Here is a 14,421-nt window from a genome sequence, read left to right as displayed (position 1 = left end):
TTCAGAAATAAGATAATCAAAAGTATTTTAAATGAAAAATTATTTTAGCTAGACACTGCCAATAAAAGTAAACTAAAAACACAAAACACTGCCTTTAAAAACAGGCCCAACAAAGCTATCGAGGACAAACCAGCATTATCATTGCTGCTGGCACGACAACTACAAAAAGCTTCCTCCTGCCTTTTCCATGAAAGTGTTGTACTGGAACAAGTCTGGCTATGCCAAACTAAACATCCCATGCTGGTACCAGATGGGGATAAGGAATGTGCTTCACTCTTTGGTAGAGGTGAAACATATGAATTGAAGCAAAAAAAGAAGAAGAGGGAATATGTTAGAAAAAAATGGATGTCTCATGTATTTTTGAACAATATTCTCATGCCCATCATATTACTGTATTGGCCCGAATATAAGACAACCCTGATTATAAGACGACCCCCTTTTTCAAGACTCAAGTTTGAAAAAAGACTTTTTAACACCAAATTTAATTTTTATATAGAAAATAATTACAGTCCATCTGAACCAAATGATTATAACAATATATTCAAGAGAAAAAGCATGGTATTTTGCCTCATTTGAATCATGCAAGAACTGTCTATCACATCTTAATATCTGAAGATTTAAATATGTAAACTAAAGTGCAATCACATTTGTAAATGAATGGTGAGTGGCACCAACCTTGCTACCATCCGAGAACCGACCCACTTTTTTCCAGATTGTTGCTACGTTTCTCCATTTTCTGTTATCTCTTCTCATATTTTCTTTATTTCCTACCACTATTTTTTTTTATTTTTCTTCTTCGTGCTACCGCTATTTTTATTTTTCTTCTTCGTGACATGGGTTGCTTTGGCCTGGGGAATTAAGTTCAGCATTCGCTTTAAAGGTATCTGACGCCATCTAGCGTTGTGAATGGGTATAATGTCTAGACCCCGAAAGTAAGACGACCCCCCTTTTTCAATCTTATTTCAAAGCAAAAAACACCGTCTTATATTCGGGTCAATACAGTATATCATATGCTAGTGCTCTACAACCCCACAAAAACAGAATGTAAGCAATAAAAATAAATGCCCACTCTAGCAATCGCTAACCACAGTAAGCTAATAATGAGAGGGATTTTTTTTTCTTCTGTGAATGAGGCTACATGAAAATAGAATAATACTCTACATAGGGCTGTCACTTTAATGCATTCATTCGACTAATTAATTACGCTGCAAATTAACGCGCTATAAAAATTAACGCAATTAATCGCGAGTGGCAAATCAATGCGCAAGCATTTTAAATTTGGCCCATTGAGGGACCCGTAGGATGCAGCGGTACGTCACTTCCTACCTGCGCCACTAGTCAAAAGCAGAGTGACTGACGACAGAGATGGACGCGACACAGGAGAGCGAGGCAAGCCCACTCGGACCTTTGGGCGGAAAGTTTATTTATAAAAAGAACAAAGACGGGACTATCAACAAAAACGCAGTGATCCTGCGCTGTAGACCCTCCGTCAGTGGCTACACACGTAGTTTACAAAGTCACAAAGTATGAATGAGGAGTGAATGAATAACGGATCCGATGTAAAGCGTCTGAGTGTCCAGAAAAGCACTATGTTAATCTAATCCGTAATTATTATTATTTGTACCTTTTGTAAAAGAGAATTTTCATATCACCGAAGCAGCTCCAGCCTAACGTATCATTTAAATGCAAAACATGTCAAGGACAGAGTTGAACGTTAGCTTACCCTACCGAACAGGAAAAGCCGGTTGACATCTTGCTATTTAGTTGCCTTATTTAGAGGCACGTTATACTATTCATTTTGAATTGCTGAATTGAGTCAGCTTTAATATTTTGATTGAGAGTCTGCTTATTTGAGACTCAGTCTTATTTTATTTTATTTAACTATTCGCATTGCATTTTTGAGAAATGCACCTGGCCTAATTGGTTTGCGGATGTGTTTGGCCTTTTTTCTTTTGAATTTCATTTATAAAGCACACTTAACCAATAAAAATGTGGATTTCAAATCTTCTCTTCTTGGTGCATTCTATTGAATAGTCATGCACTACAATTTTGTAATGTCCTAGAATTCAAACTCTTCTCTGGGGGCCTTAAGCAGTTATGAGATTAAAATATGATTAATTAGATTAATTACAAATCCTTTAATTAGATTTATTATTTTAATCGCCTGACAGCACTAATTCTACAGTATCTCCACTTCATCATATATTGCTCAGTTCACAGCCTTAAAAGAAAATCCCCACAAATGGCATCCTTTTATTTGTCAAAAATGATGCTTCTTACTTTTGTGCATATTGTTAATTGCAGAGACACATTCTGAAGTATTCCATGTTCAACGTAGAATAAAAGCATATGAACACATACAGAGCAATCTTCTGGAAGTGAAGTAATGCATTAACAGTAATGATAATGCAAATGCAGGAAGGTCCACAAAATTAAGCACTCAGCTTGCAGCTTCACGTGCACAGAGGACCACGTCAAGCTTGGATTTGGAATCAAACTCTTGACTCATTTCCTGCTTGCAGTTGCCTGCAAAACATGTTCTTGGCACTCAACATTTCACATATCTTTTTACAGGAGAGACCAAGCTTTTTCAGGCCAGTTATTTTCCCCTTATATGTCTTTCAGTGAGATGCAGTTTTGGTTGGGCCAGAGAGAGCTTGTGTTTGCTTTGGAAGTGGTAGGAGAGTCGTGGCATTCCTGCCTCTTCTACATGGTGTGAAGAGTCTCCACACAGATTCTTCTCTAAAAGTCAATGTGGCCCTTTGGTTCTGCGGTTCTTCGGGTTTTCAAATGAAGCTCTTTCCTCATCTAGTTTAAAAATTTTTGAGCGTTTTAATTTTTCCCTTCTTCTGCTGAAATCACAGGTGCTGTTTGATTTAGGAAATGACAAAGCCACAAGTCAATCTTCTTTTTCCTGCCACAAGACCTAGACCATCAGAAGAATCTCCCTCAAGTAACTATTTAGAAGGACGAGGAAATGAAAAAGCTATTCAATTCCTACTAGACTTAAACTTTATTACAGTTACTGCCATTATCCAATTCTTGAATTAATAATGGTTCACGAAACATTCAATCAACAGAATGCTATAAAAAAGAGCAGCATTTAAATACATGTGTTTAGGAAAAATGCACTATTTATAAAGGATACATTCATTCCTGAACAATGATGGAATAATATACTGTTAAAAATATAACAGATGCAAAAAGATTAGGACAGGCATTAGCCATTATACCATAAACACTGTAATCAAACAACTTTAAAATGTTGAATACAGTACATCCAACTTGAGCTTGAATCTGTAAAATACACAGACAACTGCACATTGCTCAAACATCTCTGTATAACAAGCTGATATTTTTCTCTTCTGGAATTTTACCACAAAAATGTGTTCCAGACTTTGGGCCATTTTCAGCTCTTTTGATGAATTTGGTGCTTTAGAAAGATTAACAAAAAATCTGGCCTGTAGGCCCGGTGTTTTTCTGCATCAGATATAAGGGATCTCTGTGGTAGAAGTGGATTTTTTGCATAACTGGAAAAAATCCTGGCCTGACCTCCATAATACACACTCTTTCTTTAGCATTTTCTCTGTGCTTTGCCTGACACTTCATTTCAGAAGTTAAATTTATTCATTTGATATTATTACATTGATTTAAATAGCTTTATATATTATATCATTTGTTATTTTATAGATCTTGACATAGAATGATAAATATTGACAATTGTGAAAAGTTGTAATAACCACATCGCTAAAAGTAATGCTGAACACCAACCTCGTCAACTCTGGCTCAAAACAAGCACAAAATTGCCACAACCTACATTTCCCAACAAACCGGAAGAAGAAAATAATGCTTCTTTCAAATAGTGAAAATTACAACATAAATATTTCACCCTGAATGACTGTATAATGCTCAGTTCCTGTCAAGATAACTACACAATAAGGACTTAACCAAAGGATCATTGAATGTCTCATTGAACTGTATCTCATACTAAATAGCTATGCACATAAATAACCACATTCAAGCAGTGTCAACAATGGATAAATAATAATAATGAATTATTGAATAAACTCAATATTAACAGAAAAGGTTTTAGAGTTGTAAACCCTGCTGTAAAAACTTGTTTTATTGGGATCAGCTGCCATCTGACAGATACAACAGATGTCTTTATGTAGGAGTGGAGTAATATGAGCAAGACGGCACACGGATACGACTCCTGAAAATAACCAATGAGTGGTTGCAGACTGTGTGGGGGATATAGCCTGTTTACCCTTCCACAAGTATGTGCGCAGTGTGCATCAAACTGATTGTTGTCTTTTTTTATGTGCATTCACAACCAAGTCAGAAGTTCATTTAGATCAAATATGCAGTTAAGATTCAGCTGACAGCTGAAGCAAAGATAGAATTCAATAGGTGCTTAAAGACTAGCATTATAGTTTAGTACCGCAAAGAAACTAAATTTCTCTAGACAAAAGTCCAGTTGTACAGCATTAATATATGTACATGTATCTGCATTCCACAGTCTCCATTGCCAGTTTAATTAAAACCATGTCTCTACATGTCCTAGAAAAACCATCCTAAAATAGCTTTTCTTTTTTGACTGCCTACAAGCCTCTGGTAATATATAGGCTAAGAGGAGTAACAAGCTTTGCTACAGGGAAAAAGAAAATATGACATACAAAAACGGCAACACAAAACAAAGAGAAACTGAGATGGCAATAAACAAAAAAGCAAACCCTGCAGATTCAAAGCTTGTAACATACCTGCAAGCTCATTTGCTGGTCATAAAGCCTGTCTGTTCTGCTGTGAGCCTCAGTTTACTGGTGTTACCAAGAAGAGTTTAACCTCCAGTACTTCCATGGCGGTGGAAACCGTAGCAGTAGAGGGGCAGGACAGCACCATAGTAGAGCTCCTTAGAAGGGCTGTCAGGCCACGGCACCACCGCACATATTCCGGGAAAGCGTGTCATCAGGCCGCTTAAGCCGCCCAAAGAATTGTCCATCTCACATGCACGCACTAATCTATGCAGGGTCACTCGAGGTAATCCCTGCCGAGCACTCCTTTTTGATTGGCACTCACAGCAGCAGTGAATTTTTTGGGCCTGTCAGATGACTGGGCTGTACCACATCAGCAGTTTCAGAGAGGGGTGACTTTCTTTCTCGAAGTGAGACGAAGAAAGAGGAAATGGAAATTTAAAAAAAAAAAAGAAGAAAAACAACAGCATGCTCACAGTGGAGGCACTGCTAGCGCTCAGCTCCACTCGTTTAGCCTACATTCCACCCTTGTGCTTTTGCTCACTCTGTCCTAATCCTTCTTCTATCATCAGTCACTCCACTCATTCGAAATGCTGTTTTAAGTCAAACCAGTCGCTCTGACAAATCACTGTATCCTGATTTCTATTTCTCCAACAGGCAGCAACCATCTCAGCTACAGTACCATTTGGAAATAGCACTGGATTCTTTGAAGGAACATACCCGATAGTTATCTCACTAACATTGCTCAATTTATGCTACAACTCCTAGAAAACCCCCATTGTTTTCTAAACCCAAGAGATGTGATGGATTTCAAACATTATTTTAGTATCTCAGACATGACTTTGATGATAACGAGTCTACTGCAGTCACATTCTCTTTTTTCTTTTTACAGAAGAAAGGATCATTTATTCATTGAATGGCTCAATTCTTACATTCAAGTGCTTGTGGAGAAACAAAACTATTCAGTTACTGTTATATTTATGTGTTTCTCTCACCTTTTTTACCGACATTGATGTGTTTTTTTACAGTAAAAACGTGCATTGCAGTTGTTGTTTCAAACTAATAAACATATTTGAAAAGCCAAAATTATATTTCTCAAACACCGATCACTGAAATGTCAATGGAAATGGAGATGTTGGCCGTGCTTCAAGTGGTACAATCAACGGGGTGGATATGGTGCTGTGTATGTCTTGACAGATGTAGACAGAGGTTCGTCAAAATTATCTTCACACTAAAAAAAGTCATGCAGACCTGTATGGCTAATGAAATGAACAGATCACTGCACCAATCCCAGAGAGTGTGGTGCAGATTGTAAACTTTCAGACTACTCGCTCTTTGATCCTCTCGCCTGGTGGTAGAACAATCATCCTAAATTTCCTCTTCTGTCTAGGTTGCCAAAAATTTTACAAGCACGCCCACTCTATTCAGTGTGGCTGGCAATGTTTTCTCTCTGTTGAGGTCCTTCCTTATTCTTGACAAAGTGACATTGTTGGTTTTCCTGGCAAGAAAAATGAGGGCTCAAAAACAATCCAGACCTTACTGTATACACTCACAGACAACAGTTGCTTGATCAAGCTCCATTTGTTGCAGGTTGTCATTGTTTATCTATAGTCCACTTTCAGTTAATGCCTCAAAATGACTCAATACCGGAAATAATTATTACTGTACTGCAAATGTAAATAACATTTGTTGATGGCTCACAAGCCATCAATAGACAAAAGTTCTCTCTCTGAATCCAAAAATGACCTCTCTGAGATCCTGTACAATGAGACAAAAATAAAAATGCTATGAAGAGATTTATTATCAATGAAATTCTACAAGTCATTTGGTAAAGCAAAAGCAACCAGCTCTTTGTACAAGTTGTAATCATGAACTTGCATGCTCTCTAACTCATATTTAAACACTCTACAATCAACCCATTGTACTGCACAGCTGAGGTACTTGACTCAGACACAGAACGTCCCGTACAAGGACTGTAGCATCAATGAGGTACTGAAGCGCCGACGAGGAGAAAATCTCCAGCATTAAGCGGAAAAAGCAATATGTTCTGCCACTAAGCGTTAAGTTGTGAGACGATGTGATCTCTCTTGAGTAGATTCCAACCAACAGTGAACAACCTAACTCCAAAGTCTTCCATTTTAAGCTATGAGTGCGACTACATCCTGGAAGTCTTAAAGAAGTAAAGGAACCAGTTTGCTTTTGGTCTTGATGATTAAATCTCCCTGGAGCAACATGCAGCAGAGATGGCAGGAGGATGAAACACAGTCTTGTCTCAAATGGAATCCAGCATCCTTCTACGTTTTTATAAAAATAAAAGATTTACTAGAGAATCATAAATTGTTGGTGGCTGTTCAAAATGCATTTTTAAAAGAGCTGTAAACAATTACTCTGCTTTAATCAGCTGACTTTGTCAATAAAACAGCAAAACATAATTGTATCATGATGTCAATGCCAGCATTTAGAAACCAAATCCCTCATATCTATCAAAAAATGGAAGTGTAGCATATACAGTACATGATTGCCAATCACAGTTCACAGTGACCTACAAATTGTGAACAATAAATCTTGTTATAACAGTTCTGTTTCTCCAAAGTCTGGGCTTGTCTACAATGTCTAAGTGTTTGGTTTGAATTAACTATAAAAATCTTCATTATTTTAGGCACTGAAGAAAAACCAAAAAAAAATGACCAACATCTTTTGAACTACAAAAGAAAAGAAACTGTAACATGATTTACCTGGTTCCTTCCTCTCCGTCTTCCATAATTTCGCCTCACCAGCGTCTTGTAGTTGTGGTTTTTCTTGGTTAAGTAATAATAAAGGACACAATCGGCAACACACTGAAAAAAGGATTGCTGTGTGAAATTGAGATGGAAGGAAACATGTCCAGACTTTTGTTGTTGTTTTTTAAAGCTCTGGCAAAATCATCCAGATATTAACTTTGGATTTGATATTTTACAGCCAAAGGGTTAAGTATTAACAGATCACAGACTGTTTTGAAATGTTATATTTTATAAAGAAAACAAAAAACCCTCTTCTTGTTAACAACAAAATCGAGATAAACAGTTGTTTGATCACTTATTAATTTTAAGTCTTGATTGTCAGTTTGTGTACAAAGTTCGTCTTTGATGATATTAAAAAAAAAAAGAAGTTTACCTTTCTCTCCAGATATGAGGCAATCAGGCAAAAGTTTTTGGGGTGTTGGACAAACCTAGATAAACATAAAGTAATTATCCAGCCAAAAATATCAGTACCATCTGTGACCCAGGTGAGTTGCACCAGCATGAAAACAAAAACGACTTACTTCTCCTTAAAGATCTCCTTTTCGTGCTCAGTCCAAACATTCATGAACTGCCGGGCTTTATACACCTTCATTGGGTCGTCCATCAAGCCATTCATGTTGATAAATTTGACACGCCTCTGCTCAGAGTCAAACATCATAGGAGGGATGACTGACAGCTGTCTCATTTGTTTTTCATTGTTCTGGGTGACATAAATAAGGAAGTGCCCAGTGAGCTGAATACACATTAGAATACTCAACCATGGTCGATCGCCTGTCTTTTTGTTTCAGCGCTACTGTACATATACTGTGTAGAGCATGTATTCAAAATGGTGCAGTAGTTGAAATGCTGTGGGAACCTCTCCCTCTGTGTCACCTCTATGTAGTTAGCACCTACCTCCTGCTCAGAAAGTCCATCTATGATTTCAGAAATCTCATGCTCGCTTCTAGCAATTGTTGCAGAAAGACCAGTTCCTCTTTGTCCAACCCTGTTGAAAACAAGGGCATGGTGTTACAAACGTAATACAGTTCCATTACCAATCAGAATAGTTGTACATATTCAGTAATAGAAAAACAAGTCTCAACCCAATTATCACTCATTTCATGTTATGTTCCACCAGCCTGCATAAACAGTGCTCACATGCAAACTCTTCCTTTGAGAATTCAGTGACAGTAAGAAGCATCAGCACCAGACAGTGTGTAACTGCGCCTAAAGCAGGCCAACACAAACCATGTAGTGTTCTCCAATCCAGTGACAATTTACCAAAAATGGAGCAGGCAATGTCTGGTTGTGGCTACAATTCCTCTCAACTTGTTTAACTCATCAAAGACTGCTAGAGCAATTTTGATTTCAGTCGTCTTGCCATCTTTGATCGCCTCCCTACATGGAGATGATGCTTCACTGAAGGACAGGATGTGATCCAATATGAAACAATGTGTCCAAACTAGAGCTGGAAATAAATAAAATTGACACCACTGCATGAATTTTAAGCTCACATTCCACTTCAAGTCTCCCTTTTGTCCAATCCCCTTATGTACACTCTGAAAAATAAGCTCTTCCTTGTACTATATCAAAATAATGATGGGCAACGAAACACAGATACAGTAATAGTTATAATTTTCCACTGGCAAATTCAATATTAAAAACTAGATTTGACTGAATAAAATTGCTCTCTTGGTATATCTGGGCAATAATTATATCAATTAAGTAGACTTTTATTTCAGGATCTTATGATAAAGCTCTTTGGATTTGAATTTATAGCTTAAACCATTCTTCCCATATTTTATTCAGTCAATTTGAAAGCAGAAAATAGCAGACTTAACAAATACTAAAAGAAACTCGAAGTTGCAGTCTTGGCTCAACTTTCAATTCCTCTGGAATAGAAGGTTGAGCCTAGAAAGCAAAGCAGTGATTTGTCACCTGTTGACCATTCACAGGTACACCTTTACCTCTGGAAGCGCTCCTGCTGCTCTCTCTGCTTGCGGATCTCGGGGAACTGCCTTTCGTAATACTCTCGCGTCCTACTCTCCTTGGCTTTGCGTTTTGGGTTGTTCTCCATCCGCTCCACTTTCTTTTCCCATGCTTCCATCAGTTGGTCGTAGCGCTGGCAAATCTTCTGCTCCTGTGTATACGGTATGGAACAGGGTAAATAAGCTATTTAATTCACTAAAATAGAACTAAAAGAACTTCTTAGAGAAGCAATAAACCAGGAAATCAGTATTAGATATGTGGGAAATGGACTGTTCATTTTCCTGAATAATACAGCAATTAAAATAATTTCCACTCTGATTAAAAAAATATATTCAAATTTCTAATAAAGCGTTTGTGAGACTTCATTTTGCCAGAGGCACATTAGACTTAATAGATACCAGATCACGGATCAGAAAAGAAAAAGTAGACTTTTTTTTGACTGACACGGGTCCTGAGCTGTCCACCCTCCGGTCCCCAGTCCAAGACTTGGTGGACTTACTGGACTGAGTTACTACCGTCCCTCTTTTAAAAAAAGATTTTTTGGTTTTTTTAGAAGGAGGCTAAATAGAACGTGCACCTTAATAGAAATGGGCTGTATTTGTTTTGGATTTATGTGTGACTTTTATTTGCTTAATTTAGTGCCTGACCTTGGTTTTGAATATTTAAATTACAGTATTTTCCACACTATAAGGCGCACTGGATTATATGGCGCACCTTCAATGAATGGCTTTTTTTTTTTTTTTAAATTTCATACATAAGGCGCACTGGATTATCAAGTGCACTGGATTGTAAAACGCGCTGGATTATAAAACGCAGCTGAGAATTCATCTTCATTGGATGGTCTAAAATAAAACTTTTTTCATATACGTATAAGGCACATTGGATTATAAGAATTTGAGAAAATTAAAGGCTTTTAGGTGCGCCTTATAGTGCAGAAAATACTGTATTGGTCACCAAAAATAATGACGGAAACTGTTTCTGAAATCCATTCCTTAATATTTCTATATAATCATACTGCAAACAAAAGCGCTTCTTGGCCGAGACAATATATTCCAACAAAGAGAGGAGTCAAAGGAATTTCATTTACTGTAAATATATTGGTCCACTATTTTTATTAGCTATGCTAGCAATGTAGCTCAAGGGGTGGCAGACTCCGCTATTGACTGACTTGCCAGAAATCTTCTTTTTTTTTACATAATGGTTGTGAGGATACCAGAGTGCTGATAAATAAATACTAAACTAGAACCAAGGCAATCAGAGACTGCAACATCCCGTGACACCCCTGAATTCGAAATTTTACCCTGACCTACTTTCATAGCATTCTATTTGTCATCTAGCTGGTATACATTGTCAGATATTAAATTACCATTACAAGATAATTGTGGTCTGAATAGTAACAGTCTCTGATAAATGTATTTGTATGAACTGATGTGACATTGGTGTACACATAATCCAAAGTTGATCGATAGTCAGTTGTAGGTCCAGTCACTACCTGCTTCGGTCCATGCCTTGCCATGATAGCATTGAGTCCCTAGTGTTCTGGAACCACAAGGGACCATGATCTACCTACAGCCATGAGAACTATTATGTCACATTCCCTTTGATCTATGTTCAAAGCTGGTGCTTTGACCGTAGATCAAAGCATTAACTTTATAATGTGCCCGAGCAATGTGTTTTTCTTTCATCTTTCTATCTGCAACCATTGCAAAGATATTTGGTGGACTGATGGACGAACACACAAACACTGACAATTTCAATACATCCCCTTTGCGGGAAGTAAAAAGATTTTCCAGTTCAGGGCTGTGTAGACTCGACCTTTACAAACGAGTATGTGTAAAATGGGCACTGCACAATTTTTAATAATGCCATAACTGTGTCATCTGAGCGTACAAGAATTGTCTGTCTTCTGCTCTTTATACTGGTATAAAAAATTCAGTTTGATAACTTTTTCCAAAGTACAATATTATGTATTAAGTAGATAAGGAAGATACCACAAGTTCAAAACTTACAGCTTTTGTGAAGGTCATCTTACTGTAAACAATACTTTTTGATTGCAGGGATGGATGGTGCCATTCACATACCTGGAACTTTCAAGAAACGGCATTGGCACTTACCCTTTGTTTACGAGCATGATTCCTCCTCTTGAAAAATAAAATCAACTTCTTTCTCATGATTTGGTTGCTAGGAATAAAAACAATTGTCATGTAATGGAATGAAGATATTACCACTGTCATCAGCAAAATTGTGATATTTACAGGTGAAGACACAAAATTGCATAAATCAGAAAATATCCATCATTTCAGTACATCAGGCAGTACAATGGGAGAGAGTATTTCTTTAGCTAGTACATGCTAGCTAGAACAAATGTACTCTTGTACATTTGTAAAACTTCCAAGAGATAAAGCTTGTTTTCTTTTACAATGGCACTATCACAACCCTCATGGACATATCATTGTTTATTTTCACTGTGGCAGGTACAAAATACTAGGAACTCCTCTGTTTACCCATGATGGTGGCTGTGGGGAGATAATAGTGAGTGAGCAAACCCTGAGAGTCAGAACCGGCAGAGCAGATTCACACAGAGGTGTCCTCGGTTTTGATAGGTCGCTCACATGGTGTATACTCTAAGTCATAGAGAATCTGGCCTTCAAACCGTGACATAACTGAACTAACTCAGACACAAGCACGTTCCTTCACTTCCTTCCTCAGTCACTCTGCTTGGTGTCAGTAGGGCAATTCAGTGACTCTGCATTTAGATTAGACAGAACTATCAGTTGGGTTTATCTGGCCGAAGTCAGCCTTTGCCTCCAATAATTTCCTCACCTGAGATGGTTGCTAAACTGTTAGTAGGGTAAACATTATGTCTGCCACACATTTCCAACACTTTTAAATCAATAGGTTTTTGTGGAAGAAACCCATGCAACTAATGTAGATACTTACGTCTTGATGTTGTCATGGTACACCTTTGTATCTGATGGTTGATTATACAGAGGCTAGGAATGGAAAAATTTAGAATGAGAATAGGTATATTAAATATTACCCATTAGAAAAGCAGTAATATTGAACTTGCTACTGATCTAAGCATTAAGTGTACTGTAAAGCTCATGCACGGCCAAAAAATAAAATATTATTAACTATTAAATTACATACCAGCTCAACCTTAGGACCAAGACCTTCCAGTATTTTATGGGCCTCTTCAGCTTTTTTCTGGAAAACACATCAAAATGTCACATCTTCTCTAAAGTATACAAAATGGCAAAACATTATAATTTGTATGCATTTAGACACAAGTTGAAAATGGGAAACTTCAATTAGTGAAGAAGCTTAATGTGACCATTAATGTACATTTCTACATGGGCAGAGGTTAAGACACACTTGCGTTTTCTGTATTCTTCTCCTCATGGAATTACTCCATTGCTGCTGTTTCCAATTACAAAAAAACTTCTAAATTTATTGCAACTTAAAGCTGGCGTCCAAAGACAAAGATGCCCTTCTACAGGAAAAGAAATTGTGCATGTGGATAGACCATTTCTCCATATTAGATAAATTTGAAAAAACAAGCAAAATATTCTGTGTCAGTCTGTATTTGAAAATAAATTTAAAAAATTTCCTTTCAAGTGGCCCACATTTGATTATCTTCATAACACAAGAATTCAGATTTTCAAATCAGATTTGAGTCTCTTTGTCACCTTTTAAATTACAAGGTTCATTGTTCACGTCCAATTTTTTTTTTATATAGATGAGACTTAGTTACTTCAATCTTTTGTATTCAAAGTTATAAGTGACCTGAATAAAGCATTAGCCACCAGAATGTAGGGATGACAAAGACGCAGCACAAAAAATCTAAATTAAACAATGAAGCTTAAAAATGTCTGAAAGCCTGGTACTGTCTAGGGTTAATGGCTGACTGATAAAGGAGGTGTGTCTGTGTTCCACTTCCACAACGTCTGACAGACGTGAACTGTAGTGACCTCCATAAACACACTATTTTCCTATTGCTCAGCTCAATACAGATAGTCATGCCTGCCTTTGCCCTTCGTCTTTCTTTAATTTAGACAAATAAGATACATTTTAATCATAATAAGAATGTGAATTAAAATGTAACTAATGAACATATTTTCGTGGCATGTGTCATCAAATAACAAGTGCTCAAATGCTTGGATTTATCTTCACCAAAAGTACCATAGTCGTGGAAGAAGTAAATACATGACTCAGCAAAGAAGGTGTGTTCACGCATAATAAAAAAAAACTAGCTGTTCCTCTGTTGCAGTTGAGACATGGTCTTATGTCTGATCACGGCCTCGTCAAAGATACACAAAAATATAAGCAATCAAGGGGAGGGATCATACGAGGAAAATGCACCGCTGATTTGAAAGAATTCCTTTTCTCTATTTCTAGCAGTTTTGGTGAACAGTAGATTAGACTGTTCTTTGTCTTAAGAAATTGAAATAATTATTGAGACAATGTAGTCTATATGCAATACAGATGTGCAGTACGCCGTGCTGGGCATGGCGCTTCTTGTATTTCGAAGTATAAACCTGTAAATAGTCTGTAATTAGCGTAACGTTTGTATATACTTGTATTTCTATTTATTCTTTCTCTTTCTACTGTTATATTATGGCACTGTGAGGAGTTAACCGAATCTCATCATACCATGTATACTGAAATGAAGGCTTTCTATTCTATTCTATACTGTACATCTGGGACCAAGCTGAGAATAACCTCACATTTTCTCTCCCCTGCTCAATTTACAGTTCTTATAATTTTTAGCCTACAACAATTACTTTTTTCAGTGTTCACTTTTTTATCTTTCACCGACATCTTCAATATAGAAAAGTCTATTGTAGAATGTGAAAAGATTTACAGCAACAGAGGTAAGCAGCTGAAATTTTTAACTGCATACAGTGCACTTATTGTGTGAC

The 14,421-nt window shown here is 37.1% G+C and overlaps 1 protein-coding gene across 4 annotated transcripts in view; it reads right to left on the bottom strand.

Moving 5' to 3' along the window:
• The window catches only part of ncor1 (nuclear receptor corepressor 1), a 51,805-nt gene that overhangs the window by 24,194 nt on the left and 13,190 nt on the right, over nucleotides 1–14,421 (bottom strand). For all 4 annotated transcript variants that reach the window (XM_068330467.1, XM_068330468.1, XM_068330469.1 and 1 more), the window contains exons 7-14: nucleotides 12,650–12,706; nucleotides 12,440–12,492; nucleotides 11,614–11,680; nucleotides 9,478–9,650; nucleotides 8,426–8,516; nucleotides 8,053–8,231; nucleotides 7,905–7,959; nucleotides 7,487–7,588 (exon numbers count right to left, since the gene is read on the bottom strand). In XM_068330467.1, coding sequence (XP_068186568.1) covers nucleotides 7,487–7,588; nucleotides 7,905–7,959; nucleotides 8,053–8,231; nucleotides 8,426–8,516; nucleotides 9,478–9,650; nucleotides 11,614–11,680; nucleotides 12,440–12,492; nucleotides 12,650–12,706 — 777 coding nt within the window. The remainder of the gene's footprint in view (nucleotides 1–7,486; nucleotides 7,589–7,904; nucleotides 7,960–8,052; nucleotides 8,232–8,425; nucleotides 8,517–9,477; nucleotides 9,651–11,613; nucleotides 11,681–12,439; nucleotides 12,493–12,649; nucleotides 12,707–14,421) is intronic.

Source organism: Antennarius striatus, chromosome 13 (genome assembly GCF_040054535.1).
Source record: "Antennarius striatus isolate MH-2024 chromosome 13, ASM4005453v1, whole genome shotgun sequence".
Taxonomy (NCBI): domain Eukaryota; kingdom Metazoa; phylum Chordata; class Actinopteri; order Lophiiformes; family Antennariidae; genus Antennarius; species Antennarius striatus.
This window is presented reverse-complemented; position numbering and strand designations above follow the sequence as displayed.